At 37.5% G+C, this 16,218-nt stretch overlaps 1 protein-coding gene across 1 annotated transcript in view; it reads left to right on the forward strand.

Annotated features, from left to right (window-relative positions):
- The window catches only part of xylt1 (xylosyltransferase I), a 235,230-nt gene that overhangs the window by 176,081 nt on the left and 42,931 nt on the right, over window positions 1–16,218 (forward strand). Inside the window, exon 5 of the mRNA XM_069906589.1 lies at window positions 5,506–5,586. Coding sequence (XP_069762690.1) covers window positions 5,506–5,586 — 81 coding nt within the window. The remainder of the gene's footprint in view (window positions 1–5,505; window positions 5,587–16,218) is intronic.

Genomic DNA, 16,218 nt, shown 5'->3' on the forward strand with positions numbered 1-16,218 from the left:
ACTATCAATTAACATTGGGCGACATTTTATCTATTGCAAGCACTTAGAGATAGTGTGAGAAGGAGAGATTGAATGAGGGATTGCCATTTCATCCTGTTTGACACCAGTGGTGCAGCTTGTGAAACTGCTCCTCACAGCTCCAGTGACTTGGGTTCAGAAACAAAGTCAGTAGCATGAAGGTTGTGCATCCTTGGTTCTGGAGACATTGAAGACCAAAAGGAGATAGGTTGAGGAGCAAGAGAGCTAGAGGACATTTTAAGAAAAAGTGTTGTCACCCAAAAAGTGGTTACCATTTGGAAGGCACTGCCTGAGAAGGTGGGGGAAGCAAGTGCTCTCACAATGTGTAAAAAGACTCTGGATGAACACTGTGGAAGGCTATGGACCAAATAGTGGTAAATGGGATAACAGTAGAGAAGATGGGGGCAGGGGACTGATGTCTCTGCTGTGGAACTCTGAGTCTGTAGTCTGGGCCATGAGGCCTCCTAAATTTCTATATCTGGTTAATACATTCCCCAAGTTCAGATTTTCTGGTGATCCTGCTTCTTTTTGGACCTTAGTGCGTTTTTGTTAGCTGTGCAGATCCACAGGGTTCAAGTGACTGAACAGCCTATATATGTTCTTTAGTTTGACAATTGCCTGGGTATCAGAGAAGGTTTGTAGTAAACAATGCAGAAAATGCACTAAAACACAGACTGAGACATTTGCCTTATCTGATGCTATGTAGGGAATAAGTTACAACTAAGAAACCAGTCAGTTTTGCTTCTTTGGAAACTTCTAATCCTTTAGCAGATTTTTTTTCATTCAAGCTAAACAATATACATTTTCACATATAATGATATTATTTTTATGATCATTTAGCATCGATGAATACAAATCAGATGTCATTTAAAAATGATGCCAATGTTGTAACCTACAGATTTCCATTACCAAATTATCATCCTGTGTGTTTCATATCTTTCTCCAATGATCTGGACCGATGAGAAAACTTTCATCTTTGAGCTCCTCTTATACAGTTAGTAATTTCCAAAGGCTTATTCTGTTTAATGTATTTTTTAATGAAAAAATAATTCTAGAATAGTGAACTGTTAGTGAAATTACATCTTCGCCTCCTGATATTATAGCTTCTCCATTATCACACAGTCATTCCAAAAAATAAAATGTCGAACTCCTAATAGTGTATGTTTGCTTATTGCATTGAATTTAATTTTCCATGGTTGTAGCTGCTTTTGTGATAAGATTTTTATCTTTCATCCCTTGAGAAAGTACTTTGTGTGTGTGTGTGTGTGTGTGTGTGTGTGTGTGTGTGTGTGTGTGTTGGGGCGTGGGGAAAGGAGAGCAAAAGGAAGAAAATTAGCAGATTTGTCAGATGTTACTTAGTTCTTACAATAGTTAAGGCATGAGCCTAGCCAAAAGTGAGAACTGAAATTCCAATCTGGTCAAGTTTCTGCATTATTGGGTATGGATTCACATAATCATATGAGTACATGCGAATTAAAGCTGTTCTATTTAACAAAAAAAAATACTTGTCAATTAAGTACTGTATTGTTCTGCATTTAAAACTCCATTTCCTTTATTGGTTCCAATGAATTTCAGATGAAAAATACTTCCATGAAACAAATCAATTGATAGTCTTGTCCCATGAACACCAAAATATATTCCTTGGCCTACCTTATGCAAGGGGCAGAGGCCAGTGGCATTTAAACTCCACTTACAAAATCTCCAATTCTAAATTTTCAACTGTTCACTCAGCAACATATTAGTCAAAGATTTATTTTCTTTTTAAAATATTTTTATTGATTTTAATAAAGAACGTACAAATCATACATTTTGAAAAAATGATAAGGATAGTTTCGCAAAATTAATAAAACATTCAGTATATCAAAAACATACATAAGTTGTAAATCATATCCATAATTCCTGTTCAAAGTACTATATATTTTTATATAAAAAAAAGCTAATAACAACAACATAGAAAAAAAGGAACAAATAGAAAAAAAATAAAAAGGAGAAAAGACCCAAATGCCTGCCTCACCACTTTGTCAGATTCTGTATAAGATTAGTAATAAAAGAAAAATTAAGGTAGAAAAAATGTGAAATGGAAAAGATATGAATCAGACAATTTAATTACATTGAAGTGAAATTACAAAGTAAGTTATGGGAGTCATAAATGACACCCATGACATTTGAAATCTTGTATCGGAATTATTAACTGAACAACAAAATTTCCATATTCAAAGAAGACATGATGTCACGTAATCACTGATCATGAGTAGGTGAGGCAGTATCCTTCCATTGAAGTAAAATCGCTCATCTTGCCAAAAGAGAGGTGAAACAGATAGCACGAGTCTGAATCAAAGATAAATAAGAATCATTCCCTCCCATTGAACCAAAGAGGGCCACCAAAGGGTTTGGTATAAAAAGTTTTTGACAAAGTATGGAAAACTTCTTTCCAGTATTTTTCTAGACCAGGACAAGTCCAGAACATTAATTCATATGCTTTTCCACTCTTACACCTGTCTCAACAGGGACTTCTATCAGAATAAAAATTAGACATATGTGCTTTGTTTACCACTTTAAATTGTATTAAACCATGACAAGGACATAACAAAGAGCTATTAACTAAGAATTATGTCCCAATCCACATCTGATAGTCAAATTCAAATTCTGTTCCCAAGCATTTTTAATTTTAGCTAACAAAATATGATTTAAACATAACAATCTCTCGTAAATAATGGGTATTAATTGAGATTTGGGTAGGTAACATTTAGCAAAAAGCTGCTCAAATGATGAAAAATATCCATCAATGAACAGATCCTTAAAACTTTGAATACCCTCTCTACACCATCTCTGAAAAATAGCGTCATTTAAGGAAGGTTAAAAAAATGATTAGATACGAGAAGGCTTGAAAGAGAGAAATTATAAAATGCAAAATGTTTTCTAAATTGTGCCCAAATCCTCATAGATGATCCAATTCTTAAATAGTCTATTAACGTAGTTGAAAATGGAAGTGAAGGCTTTGTATTTTGGTTGCACAGTAGTAAGATCTAAAGTTAGGCAGAGCCATTCACCACCTCTCTCAGATCTCTGTAGAAGAACTTATTAAGGCGAGGGCGTTCCTCCTTCCATATATGGCTGAGTCAAGTAAGTTTAAAAAAAAAACCAAAAAACAATTTAGGAACAAAAATTGGAACAGATTGAAAAAATTAAAATGTAGGTAAAATATTCATTTTAAAAGAGCCAGTTTACAAGGCCTATTAAAGTTGTCAGCAAAAGTGACCACTGAGTCAAAGAATGCTTCACTTGTTTCAACAGCAAGATAATTCTCCTTAAGATGTTTGTGACTAAGATAGATACATTGTCTTTAAAAAATCTTAAAAGGAAACCATCATACAGTACTGCAGATGAATTCAATGGAAGAAAATCACTTTTATTCAGTTTATTTCCTGAAAATTGACTGGATTGTGAAAGTAATGATGTATGGGAAAGGGGGACAACTGGATCTGAGACGAAAAGTAAAAGATCATCTGCATACAGGGAGACCGACCTTGTGTTTAATCCCTTTCCTCTGTATCATTACGCTAATGAAATATAATTGCCAAATGTTGAAGATTTGAATCATTGCACTGCAGTTGTCTCCGCAGTTCTTGCAAGTTGTTGGAATGGAAAAAGGAAGCGATTAAGACATTGCTTGAAACCCCTGTACTTTTCAATGCATTAAAAAAACTTGCATTTTACCCAGTTTGCAGTCAGGAACAGAAGCTGAAGCAACAGTTTTGAATATCCTGTAAACCTTCTAATTTGGGACCAAATAGAACCAGAATGACGATTTGTTCTTAAGGTCTCGAGTACAAATTTGCAGTTGTGAATCAACATGGCTCTTGTCCCACTCTCCTCACCACCTTCTCTGATTCGGTGGAAGCATTCCAACAAGATGTCATTTTTTCAGAGAAAACTAAAAGAAGGAAGCACAACATAATCAGCAATTTTTTTTCAATATCAGCGAGTTCATTTCCTCCCACCAACTGGGGCTGTAGGTTAATTGGGTGTAAATTGCGCGGCACAGACTCGTGGGCAAAAATGGCCTGTAATCACGCCATATGTCTGAATTTTAAAAAAACAACCAGGCTTCGGGACTGAACCCTGGGATCCTGCACCCCTGATGGTCTTATGATAGCACAGGTCATTGCAAATACTTAGAAACAGTTGAAATATGTTTAAATAATTGCAAGAATTTTACAAATGAACATAAATTTAGTAAACAATACATAAAATCAATATATTTACATTAAAATGTAAATATAAACATTGAAAATGACAGGACAAAAACGTAACCTAGATGTCAAAAGTCAAAAAGACTGGAGATACATGTTGGAAATCAGAAATAAACTCAGAAAATGCTATAAGCACTTTGCCATTTGTGGAAAGAGAAACAAAATTAATGTTCCAAGTAGAAAATAAAGGATCTTCAATTGGAAACGTTGACTATTTCCAGCTCTGGTGAGACCTCACTGGGAGTACTGTGTTCAGTTTTGGGTGCCTTATTTAAGAAAAGACATACTGGGATTGGAGAGGGTTTAAACAATATTTACGAGAATGATACCAGAAATGAAAGGGTTGGCATATGAGGATTGTCGGCTCTAGGTCTGTTCTCATTGGAATAAAGAAGGATGGAGGGGGAGTGGAGGGGGGAGGAACCTCATCGAGGCATTTTGAATGCTTAAAGGCCTGGACAGAGTTGATGTGGCAAAGATATTTCCCATGGTAGGGGATTCTAGGACAAGAGGGCATAACTTCAGGATAAAAGGTCATTAATTTAAAACAGAAATGCGGAAACATTTCTTTAGACAGAGGATCCTGAACCTATGGAACTTATTGCCACAGGTGAAGTGAGGTCATTGGGTGTCTTCAAGGCAGAGAATGACAGGTATTTTGTTAATTAGGGTATCAAGGGTTGCGAGGAGAAAGGCGGGGGAATGGGGTAGTGAGGGAGGAAGGATCAATTAATGATTAGAATGGCGGAGCCAACTCAATGGGCCAAAATCTTGTGATTTACCTTTTATTAGCTTTTTGTAAAAGGCAACAACCTGAGGTGCAAAACTGAGTATGGATTGTTCCCACCTCAGTTTAGGCCAATCAAGACCATCCACTGGGTAGAAGAGATACACACTGTACACTGACTCTTGACCTCCAGTGTGAAGTACAGCCCAGCCTGCTGTCAAGTTGGGCCATGTGACAGAAGTACTTTGATGAAGGGCTCAAGCCCAAAACGTTGGTTATGTATCTTTTGGGCCTTAAAGGACACTGTTTGACCTGCTGACATTCTCCAGCATTTTGTACTTCTACTTCAACCACAGTGTCCACAGAATTTTGTGATATACTCCATTTTTAATCGCTGTAAAGTTGGCGGAAGGGAGTTGGGGAAATTGTGCTTTATATTATTGAACTGTAGCAATCTATTAATGAGAGATGGATTATTAAAATCTATTTTTTATATTTGCTCCTTAGAACTAATGATCAGCTGGTGGCTTTCTTATCAAGATACAGGAATATGAACTTCCTGAAGTCTCATGGAAGGGATAATGCAAGGTATTGTGCCTTTCTTACTTGCATTTGATTTATGAATTGAATTTCCTTATCTGATCCATGGCTTGGCCAGCTTTTGGGTCAAGGCCACATTGGTGATAATCAGATGTGCAGCTCAGACCTCAGTGCTCACCCCTGCCGAGTCATAGAGTCAAGCCTGAACTTATTTTGGATAACCGTTCTTGGGAAATCTTAGGAGGGGAACGTCTGCATTTTAAATGGTGACAAGCATCTTCCATAAATTCACAATTTATTCACCCAACATCAAGAATTTTAGCATTACTCCAGAGGATATATTCAGCTGAGAATGTGAACAAAAAACTCCTCACATTAGCGCATGCACCAGCCCCAATATAAATTGCCATGGAACTAGATGAATTTACCTTGAACTGCCCAACTTATTCTGCAACTCAGATGTGATTTGAAAACATCCAGTCTGGGCCACCTTCTTGAATAACAAATACCGGTAATTAAAAAGAATCTATTCTGTAAAGGACTAAATTAGCTGGAAATTTTTTATTTATATGGACATGGAATCTTGTTTCTCTAACTTCAATTATTTTTATTTGTACTTTGCTCGGTGTCTATGGGTAAATTTTATTCAAGTGGAGATGTCTCAACAAAGCATCCTAATTGCTTGCATCTCATTTACATATTCCACATGATTTACTCCCAGTGTCATTTTGGTTGAGAATATTAGCTTATATTGCAGGGCTTGCTGTGTTGCTCTTTAAATAACATGAAGCAACACAGGCTTGTAATTCACAGTTTGGAAGCCATAATCAGTAATTTTGGCACGGGTACATTAACCATTGGCTGAATTAATAAGTCCATGCAGTGTGGGGAGAGCAAAACCATCATATTGATGAATAAGAGAATAGTACAATAGTATAGACAAAAGCTGCTTCCTTCATTAATGGGCATGGTTTCCTCGTTGGAGACTCTAGATGATGGAATCTGGAGCTAAATACAAATTTCTGGAGGAGCTCAGCAGGTTGAGCAACATCAGAGGGGGGGAGAAAAAGAATGGTCGACAATTCAAATCGAAACCCTTTATCAATGAAATAGTGACCACTCAAAGATTTTTTAAAAATCATCTCATAAAGGACAACATCTTATTTCAGTGCAACGTGCGAGGTTCCTTTCACCATAGCATTTTAGTTACTTCTGTTCCCCCCTTGAGTCGAACTTCTTCATGTCCTCAAACTTTGGTTGAGCTGATCAGTAATTTGAAGTAGAGGAAGAACTTAAAAGAGCAATGGAGCATACGGTTTGAAATAGATGTCGATACCATTTGTGAAACCAGAGTCAGCTTATAAAAAGAGGATGTTTCTGAGATCGTGGCTATTACTTTGAGCGAGACTCTGCACGACATTGGGTTTAACTTCTTCCATGCTGATTTCAAAGAAGAATTCAGATCTCGCTTTTAATGCAGACTAAGGATATTCTTCAGTCACATGAGGAGCAAGATTAAGTGATGATATCTAAGCAGGGAAGATAAAATTACCTCTATTATGGATCTGCAATATGCTCATCAGAGTTTCCCCAACATGCTGTACCCGGTCGATACTTTACACCCAGCCTCTGGATTCAAATATCCTGTCACGACGAATTGCAGCAGAGCTTCAATCATCAAAAAAAACTATTTCACCTTGTCCAAAACAATAAAAGCAAAAGACAAGGCTTGTGCTTGAAGTATGAAGTGAAGGGGAAAAACACACGTTTATTATTAAGGGTTCATTTGTACCTCACCATCTTTAGGTACATATCAAAAGAAGGCTTTTCTGTTCACCACAGTTAATCTGATAAACTGCTAGCTAAGGACAAACTCTGCTTCATTTAAATCTTGTTAGCTAACGTGATTCTTCAGAAGTGTCTTTTTAAAAGAACATATCATGTGCAAGCATTTGTTGGGAATGCCATTCCAAGGTTGATACAATGAGGGATATTGCATTCAGCACCAAGGGTTGAAAAACACCCAAGTATCAACAGGAAAATGACGAAAAAAAATTCCTAACGGCTGAAATATACGTCACCTTAACCTTAAGCGGCCTTTCTATTTCTGCTGAGCCCTGCGTATACATTCCACGTGTTAGTGAAAAAGATGGTTTGAACAAGCAGGATAGGGCTGCCCTCAATGACCAATGAAAAGCAGCAGTTGTGTAATGAATAAAGCTGTTTCCACTGCTGCTTACCCCGACGGGAAAAGCAATAGGAAATTGACATTTGACATTTACATTCAAGTTTCCTTCCAGTAGCAAATTGCCACTTGTATCCTTAACACAAGTCTTAATTCAAATTCAGGGTTGTTCATGATTCACTCCTGTGATTTCAGTTTGAATTAGATACGCTGCCTGAGGTACAGGAACAAAACATAGAACCAGGTATTCAAATTTCTCAGACTTCCCATCCTGTTGACCACACAACAATTGATATTGAGAGCATTTGTGGAAATATTGAGTGAATTAGATTGTTTCAACCTAATCTAGATGGATGGCTTAGAGAATGGCCCAATGAGAAATCAATATAAGAATAGATAAATATCAACATTACAATCAACATTTGGTTCAGGATGTATTTAAGTTTCTTCCCAAAAGATTGTATAAATCACACATCACATACTAAAATTGAAACACTGACTCAGCTCACAGTTGCATAAAATTAACTGATTTGTGGTTTGACTGACTTGTTAAAATGGGATTTTTTATAGTAAATGACTTTCCAACCTTTTACACCATTTCAAATCAAGTTTATTGTCATCTGATTGTACAACCCAATAACACACAACCAGACATAGCACACATACGAACCATCAGGACAAGTATTCAAGTATGTAAATAAATATTATTTCGTGAACATGTATTAATGTGAGCAGTTTGTTTGGTCATTCAGCATTCTCACTGCCTGTGGGAAGAAGTTATCTCATTATTTTAATGGAATATCTCCACAAATTGGGCAGTAAACACTACAGTGACTTACACTTGTATGCATTCAGTATGTATGTATATTGAACTTTGTTTCTGTACTTTTAAACAAGTGGTGGAAGTAGATTCCACAAGACTTTTTATGAGGCTCACTGTGTATCTACCTGAAGCAGGTTATTTTGCAAAGTGGTGGGAAAAAGATGAGACCAAAGTAGACAAATTTCATTGCGAGCAAGATGTGCTGAATTATCTCTCTCTCTTGAAAGGTTCAGTGATTTAGCAATCTCTGTACTATGTGATATTACTTAAAGTCTGATGACTCTCTACACAAGGAAAGGAACAGGAGACCAAGGGCAGGAACTGATCATAAGGAAGTTGAGCTTTGCCACAAAGGCATTCTCTGAAACTAGAAGTCCACCACTAAACGACATCCAATAGCTCTGTCAGGAACAGCAAAACGACAAATTATGAACTTCACTGAAGTTACAAAGACCAACCTACTCTTGAAAGGTAAAAGGGCATAAGAAACAGGAACAGAAATTGGTCTCATATCAATAAGACTGATATTGGCCTCAACTTTACTTACTTGCCTAATTCTCACAACTCTGTTGCCCAGAGATCTATCTCAGCTTTGATCAAATTCAATGATTCAGCGTGCATAGCTTTCTGTAGGTTCACAACTCGGTGAGAGAACAGCTTCCTCTTTGTTTTTGTCTTAAACGTGTGACCCTTCAATTTGAAAATATTCCCCCAGTTTTAGATTCCCCCATGAGGAAAAGCACCAGTTCCAACATTATCCATCTTTACCACATGATTGCCATTGTTTTAGAGAACTTCTTATTATGAACAACATGATTCAGGCACCTGCAAGCAACGGTAAGATAGACTGTCTTTGCAGATGGAAGGTCACTCAAGTTGACACACCAGAATAAGGACTTTTGTATGCCCATGCCATCTGTATGAAATATCAGATTTTTGCTTTGTACCTTCTGGTATGCATATCTATCTTTTAATAGCCCAGAAATGTCATATCATCCCTGTTTCAGGCTTGATTTGCAGCAAGATAATGGCTAAATTCAAGCTAACAATATTCCTGTTAGGGTATTATGAATGGGTATTACGCCCGTTATATAATTGGTACAGAAATCTAGTCATACTCCAGCATGGTGGTGACATCAGTAACTATCGGCTTTCTTGCTTAATTTAGCATTTCAAGTCAGATTAATTTTTTCTACCTATTCAAAAATTATGTTTGTGAAAGTCACTTTAACTGCCCACTTGATTGATTTCTAACATCTACTTGCCTTATGTTTTGGCAATGTGCATTTCTCTGTTCCATTCACAGCCTTTTCTGTTTTGCAATCTGGTTCGGTGCACCCCTCAGTCGGATTGATGTGTTAATGTGTGAATTCAAGGATAATAATGATTTAACATCATTATTGATTTTCTGATTGGCTGCTCAGGGATAGTTTAGTAGTAATTCAGTGAAAGCCTGTTCTTGAGTGTTCGAACAAAAGTGAGAAAAAAAATTTACACAGATAAAGATAAATCCTCCAACATCAGGACACTTTTATTTTCTCATGCTATTGATTTTTAAAACTGTGAATATCAAGAATGGGGAACTGGCCTTGAACGCATTTCAAGATGGACTGTGTGAGGGAGATAATTAATCAAAGTAGGACCAGTCAGTGCCTCAGGGACCTTCACCAAGTGCGTCTCATTTGTGCGCACCTCCCCAGCTTTCTCCAAGTCACTGTTCCCTAATTATGTGTGTGCACCAGAGGTTTAAATTAAAGCAGCTAAAGAAGAACAGAAGAACATTAAGTTCATCATTCTTCATAACTGAATTTTAAAACTCGCACTGGGAATGAGATTTGCTCTATGGTGCCACTTCTTACTGTTTGTTTGATGGGGCTGGTATGATTTTCATAATTAGATTGAAAAAAAAAACAATTTAAGCCTAATGCAAGAGAAAAGAGGGAAAAAAAAACACTTGCATTTGTGCAACACTGTTAATAGCTCCAGATATCACAAAGACTGCAAGGTCAATTTTAAATATAGCCAGTTTTTTTGAACATAGGAGGGACACATTAAAAGCAATGATCCAGGCACTGGGCTGTCTGTTTTAGAAGTTTGTTGAAGGGTTAATTTTATGGTGCTGAGGGAATTTACACAATCACCCAAGTGGGTATTCAATGTGAAAGACGGCAACTCCAACAATGCAGTGTTCCCTCACTACTGAACTTGAAGTGTTAGCCTAAGTTATGCCCCAGCATCTGTAATGGAAAATTAGCCCACAACCTTCTGACGCAGAATCAAAAGCTTAAGCACTGAACCACAGCTAAACACCATTACCTACACGCTATTACCTGCACACTGCACTGGGCCATTTCTTAATTGCTTTTTTCTCTACAGCTGCAAACTGTGGCTTAGGAATTCTCCAAAATAAGTTATGTTGTAAGAGAAACAAAGTGCCCTTTGAAACTTTGGATACTTGAAAATGACTCTGAGCAGCTTACAAATCATCGAGTCCATTTGCAATTTAAACATTGAACATGGTTAAGCACAAGTTTCAGATGGTTTATAAAATGGATTTTTTTTTTCTTACCAGTACTTGGCGTGCAGAAAAATGACCCCATAACCCCCTTTGAAGTGTCCCTACCATAGTGGATTTTTCTGCCTCAAAGGATGCTGAATAATGATCTCTCCCTTCCACAAATGCCAGGGTTTTTGAATAGAGTATCTCAATGAATACAGTAAAATCCCTGTTATTCAGAAATAAAGCAACCAGCAGGCCTCACGAAACCAGCAAAAGGAAACGTGGAAAACAAATGGATAAAAAATATGGAAGTTTAAAATAAGTGCACCTCGCCGTTAGTTCTCCATTCATAATCCCAAACAACCGGGAAATTCACTTCTCAGGCATCTACCAATCTCAGTAGGTGCCAGATACGAGGGAATGGGGATTATGTCTTCTGTACATTACCTCTGAATACATGACATGTCAGCAGGGTATCACTCTCATCTCTGAGGTGAAAGGTCGTGAATAGAAAAACCCAGGCTGATAGTTTGAGTTGGAATGGGTGCAGAAGAGATTCATCAGTGTAGTCGTTATGGTGTTGCAATAAATGAGACAGCCCCCAGAACCACAGCAAGGTGCAACATGCCAACACGATGATGATGAATGAGGGGTCGATACTGACCCGGACACTGGGAATGACTACCCTTTCAAAAAGAACATGACTGACGACCCCTTTGGTCTTCTAAAAACTGCTGGATTAATGCGAGTCTTTCATTTGACCATGGGATTAAAAATGATGAGTCCCCACTCCCTAACTCAGGAAGAATCTGGGGAGTTGTAAATTGTGAGGGTGGGTTGCAGAGAAGAATTTGATCTTCAGTGGTAGAAGAGTACGAGACCAAGGAATGAATTTATGGAGGAGAGGATGGGCGGAACCTATTGAGAAAAGGACTCTTCCAGCACGACTTGTGGCCTCCTGAAGCAGGAATACTTTTGCCGAGTTCCCAGGCTACTGTTTATCCACCATGTCATTGCTAACTTCTTTTATTCATCTCGAACATCCTAATCAACCAACCAACTGATGCTGCACCAGCAGCCAAATAGTCTGTCAGGTTTCACTGCCTGTTCAATCAGATGTGGAGAACATTCATTCCTCCAAGTTCCCTATTTGAAAAATGCCCACTCCTTGCCTGATTCCAAGCCAATATTGGCGCTTCAGTGTAAGCATCGGTTTGGTTTGGACTGTATCTGATCTTACTGAAGTGAATATTTTGAATCTTCGAATATATAAATTGATCTAACTGTGAGGCGGTAAATCTTAACTTCAATCAGCTTTATTCACAGTGAAAATATGACTGAAAGCTGACGGGCAGATTGCAGTTTCAATCTCAAGAATCCAAGAATAGGTTAGTTTAAAAAAAAATCAACAAATAAATTAAGGATTTTTATTGCTTTTGAATATCAAATAGGACAGTTCTGATAAAGTATATGGATCATCATGAATTATAATTGAAATTTGAAAAAAGAATGATTAGTGAGTTGACATGAAATGTAAAGGAGAAGAGTTAATGCATCATTCAAAACTGATCAAGTGGGATTAGTAAAGGATTCCTTAGGCTGTCAAGTTGCAGAGTATTACCAGTATGCATGTCGGTATGTAATTAATATTTAATCTCATGTGCAGATGCTGATCCTGCCTTTCTTTGAGTTTCATCTTTGATTAAATGCACAAGCTAAATCCAGTTATTGAACCAGCATTAAAAAGATAATTAACAGTCTACAGAAATCTCATTGATCCCATTTCTTTTCTGATGATGTTATCTAATCTTTGCCAAATTTTTGCAATACTTCACTATTGTGGCCACAATATATTGCCATTTCTTTCTAATATTACATTCTTTTCATATTCTGTAACGCTCACAAGTCATACAATTGCCAATCGTGTCAGTCAGCTATCTACGATGTGAGATAGAGCTGAGGTGCAAAAACGTTAGTCGACTGTCTGGATATTACAGGTTCTGAAATAATATTGTGAAGCGTGGCTTTTCAAACTGGGCAATAAAATATCTGAATAAGGGAGAGGATAATTTAGGGCATCTTGTTATGTGAAAGGAAGAAGTAAAACAGCTTGAAAAGGTGAACAAGCATTTGGTACATATTTTCAGCTTGTCTAGTGTACCAGTGCAGGCATATACTAACAAATGAGATTAGTTTAAGCCATGTAACAAGTGCACATGCTCATACATACAACACAAAGACTAAAACATCCATTATGTCCAACTGGTCTCAGCTGGTGTTCATGATTCATATAAACCTCCTATCATCTTCAATTCACTGTAACAACACATTCTTCCTTGCACTAAATGAGACTATTCAGCTGATCATTGCCTTCCTGGCTCTTTAGAAGAGATATCTAATTAATCCCAGGTCTCTGATCTCTCCCCGCATTGCTGTTGTTTTTCTCCTCACAAGTTTTAACCAATTATTTTTTGCATTTGTAACCTTTCCAGTCAGAGCAATCCAACAGTTTATGTCCTCAAAATGTTCAGTTTTTGATCCTGGAATCTCGCATACTAACTTCCTGAGAACATAATAATTTAAATATTAATGAATGGAACAGTGTCAATAAGAAGCTGCCTCGATGACTTTCACCCAGTAGCACTCTCATCTACTGCGATGAAAAGCTTTGAGAGGTTGGTTATGGCCAGAATTAACTCGGACCTAAATAAAGATCTGGAACCACTGCAATTTACCTATTGCCGCAATAACTCCACAGCAGATGTAATTTTACTGGCTCTCCTCTCAGCTCTGGATTACCAAGACAACAGCAACATGTACATCAGGCTACTCTACAATGACTACAGCTCAGCTTTCAACACCAGTATACCTTCAGTACTGGAAAGTAAGCTTCAAACCCTGGGCCTCTGCACCTCTCGCTGCAACTGGATCCTTGATTTCCTCATCGAAAGGCCACAGTTAGTATGAATAGGAAATAATATCTCCTCCTCACTGACAATCAACACAGGCGCACCTCAAGGATGCGTGCTTAGCCCACTGCTCTACTCACTCAACATCCGTGATTGTGTGGCTAGGCACAATGCAAATGCCATCTACAAATTTGCTGATGACATCACAGTCATCGGCAGAATCACAGAAGCCAATGAGGAAGCAAACAGGAGGGAGATAGATCAGCTCGTTGAGTTGTGTCATTACAACAACCTTGCACTCAACCTTGCAAAACTAAGGAACAGATTGTGGAAAATCAGTAGAACACAAACCAGTCCTCATCGAGGGGTCAGCAGCGGAAAAGGTTAAGACCTTCAAATCCAAGAGTGCCAACATCTCTGAAGATCTGTCCTGGGGGCCCCATGTCGATGGAATCACGAAGAAGGCTGGCCAGCGGCTATACTTCAGAAGGAGTTTGAGGAGATTTGAAATGTCATGAAAGACACTTGCAGATCTCTACAGGAATACAGTGGAGAACATCCTGACTGGTTGCATCTGGCATAGAGCTGCCAATGTACAGGACAGAAAAGGACTACAGCGTGGTGAACTCAGCCAGTACCATCATGGGCATCAGTCTCCACTCCATCAGGGACATCAACAAGAGGTGGTGTCTCAAGAAAGCTTAAGGACTCTCACAACCCAGGGCATTATCTCTTCACACTGCTACCGTCAGGAAGGAGGTACAGTACAAAACTGTACAAAAACAGCATCTTTCCCTCTGCCATCAGATATCTGAATGGATGATAAGCCATAGGCACTAGCTCACTTTCTCTTCTCGCACTAATTTATCAATATATACTTTTTAAATGTAATTTCTAGCAATAGTTGCAGCCATGACAATAAATTGCGATTCTGATTAAGTTAAAAATGGCAGCAATTATTCATGTATGCAACTATTTTGCATTAAAAGACATTCATAAATACATGCAATAAATACTCAGCAGATCAAGTAGTGCTGTGGAGAGAGAGAGAGAGTTAATGATTCAAGTCGATGATCCTTCATCAAAACTGTCCATTTAGATTAGAGATGTCGTTATCGCATCCTCCTGCCAGTGGTGGCAGTGTGCTCCACCAGTTGAAATGGGCAATCCATTTTTAAGTTCCTCATTCTGTTTGAAATATTTACAATTTTATAATACACCACTTAATCATTCAAGTGAGACCGATTTCATGTATTCAGTTCACTGCTCTGTTTTGAGAGACCCTTTAAATCTACGCAAATCATCTTTCAGTGGTCCATAACGGATGGATTCCTAATCTGATTAAAAAGTTGCATTTGTATACTTTCTTCTCCCTAAATAGTTTAAATATGTTGATGGTTAATATTTAATTGAGTCTAATATATAGTCCCTATTTTCTAGAGAATAAACTCCTTCTCTCTGCAAAAATTATTTTAATTTGTCCTTGTGAATCACAAGATGATTGGTTTATCAGAAGAAAGATTTTATTGTTCTTATTTCTAACTGATTACTACAATATGTTATTTGAGAAACAACCTTGGGTGAAGTATTTCTTGCTAGTAGTACAGGAAACTTTATGCATCTCCTATGTAATTTGTATAACAGTCATTCGACTTCAAAAGTTTTCTATTGATTGAAACACATTTTTGAAACCAAGGATATGGAAAACCTCACATAAAAGTTATCTCTTCCTTTTGTCAAAGGCAGATGACCTTGGGTGTCTTTACATCTCAGAAAGAGGCATAAACATATGTTGCTGTTCAAATTCATTAAACATTGACATAGTTGGAATTTTCTGAAAACAAGAAAGCTCTTTTTCGATTTTCTTACTTCATATATAAAAAAACAATTTATGGAGACAATTTTGGGTCAGGTTAAAAAAAAATTATTGGAGACTACTGGCGTAAGAAAGTTTCTTAAAAAAAAATTACACCAGTTGTGCAGTTGTAATAATGAAAATCCCACTGTAGAGTTCACCATAGATCTGTTTTCAATTGCTTTAGTTCCATTTCAATAGAAAAGTTCTAGCCAGCATAATCAAGTTCTCTTTGACTTGTGCGTTTGTCGGTTAATTAGTGAGATTTATAACTGCAAAGATCTGATTAAATTGCATCTTGCTTGCATAAATGTAATGAGCAAGGATGCATTACAGATGTGAAATGGCACCAATTTAAGGGGGGGGGGGGGGAACTAAAAGCAATCATTTAAGCCAAAATCGAGGTTA

Source organism: Narcine bancroftii, chromosome 12 (assembly GCF_036971445.1).
Source record: "Narcine bancroftii isolate sNarBan1 chromosome 12, sNarBan1.hap1, whole genome shotgun sequence".
In the NCBI taxonomy this organism is placed as follows: Eukaryota; Metazoa; Chordata; class Chondrichthyes; order Torpediniformes; family Narcinidae; genus Narcine; species Narcine bancroftii.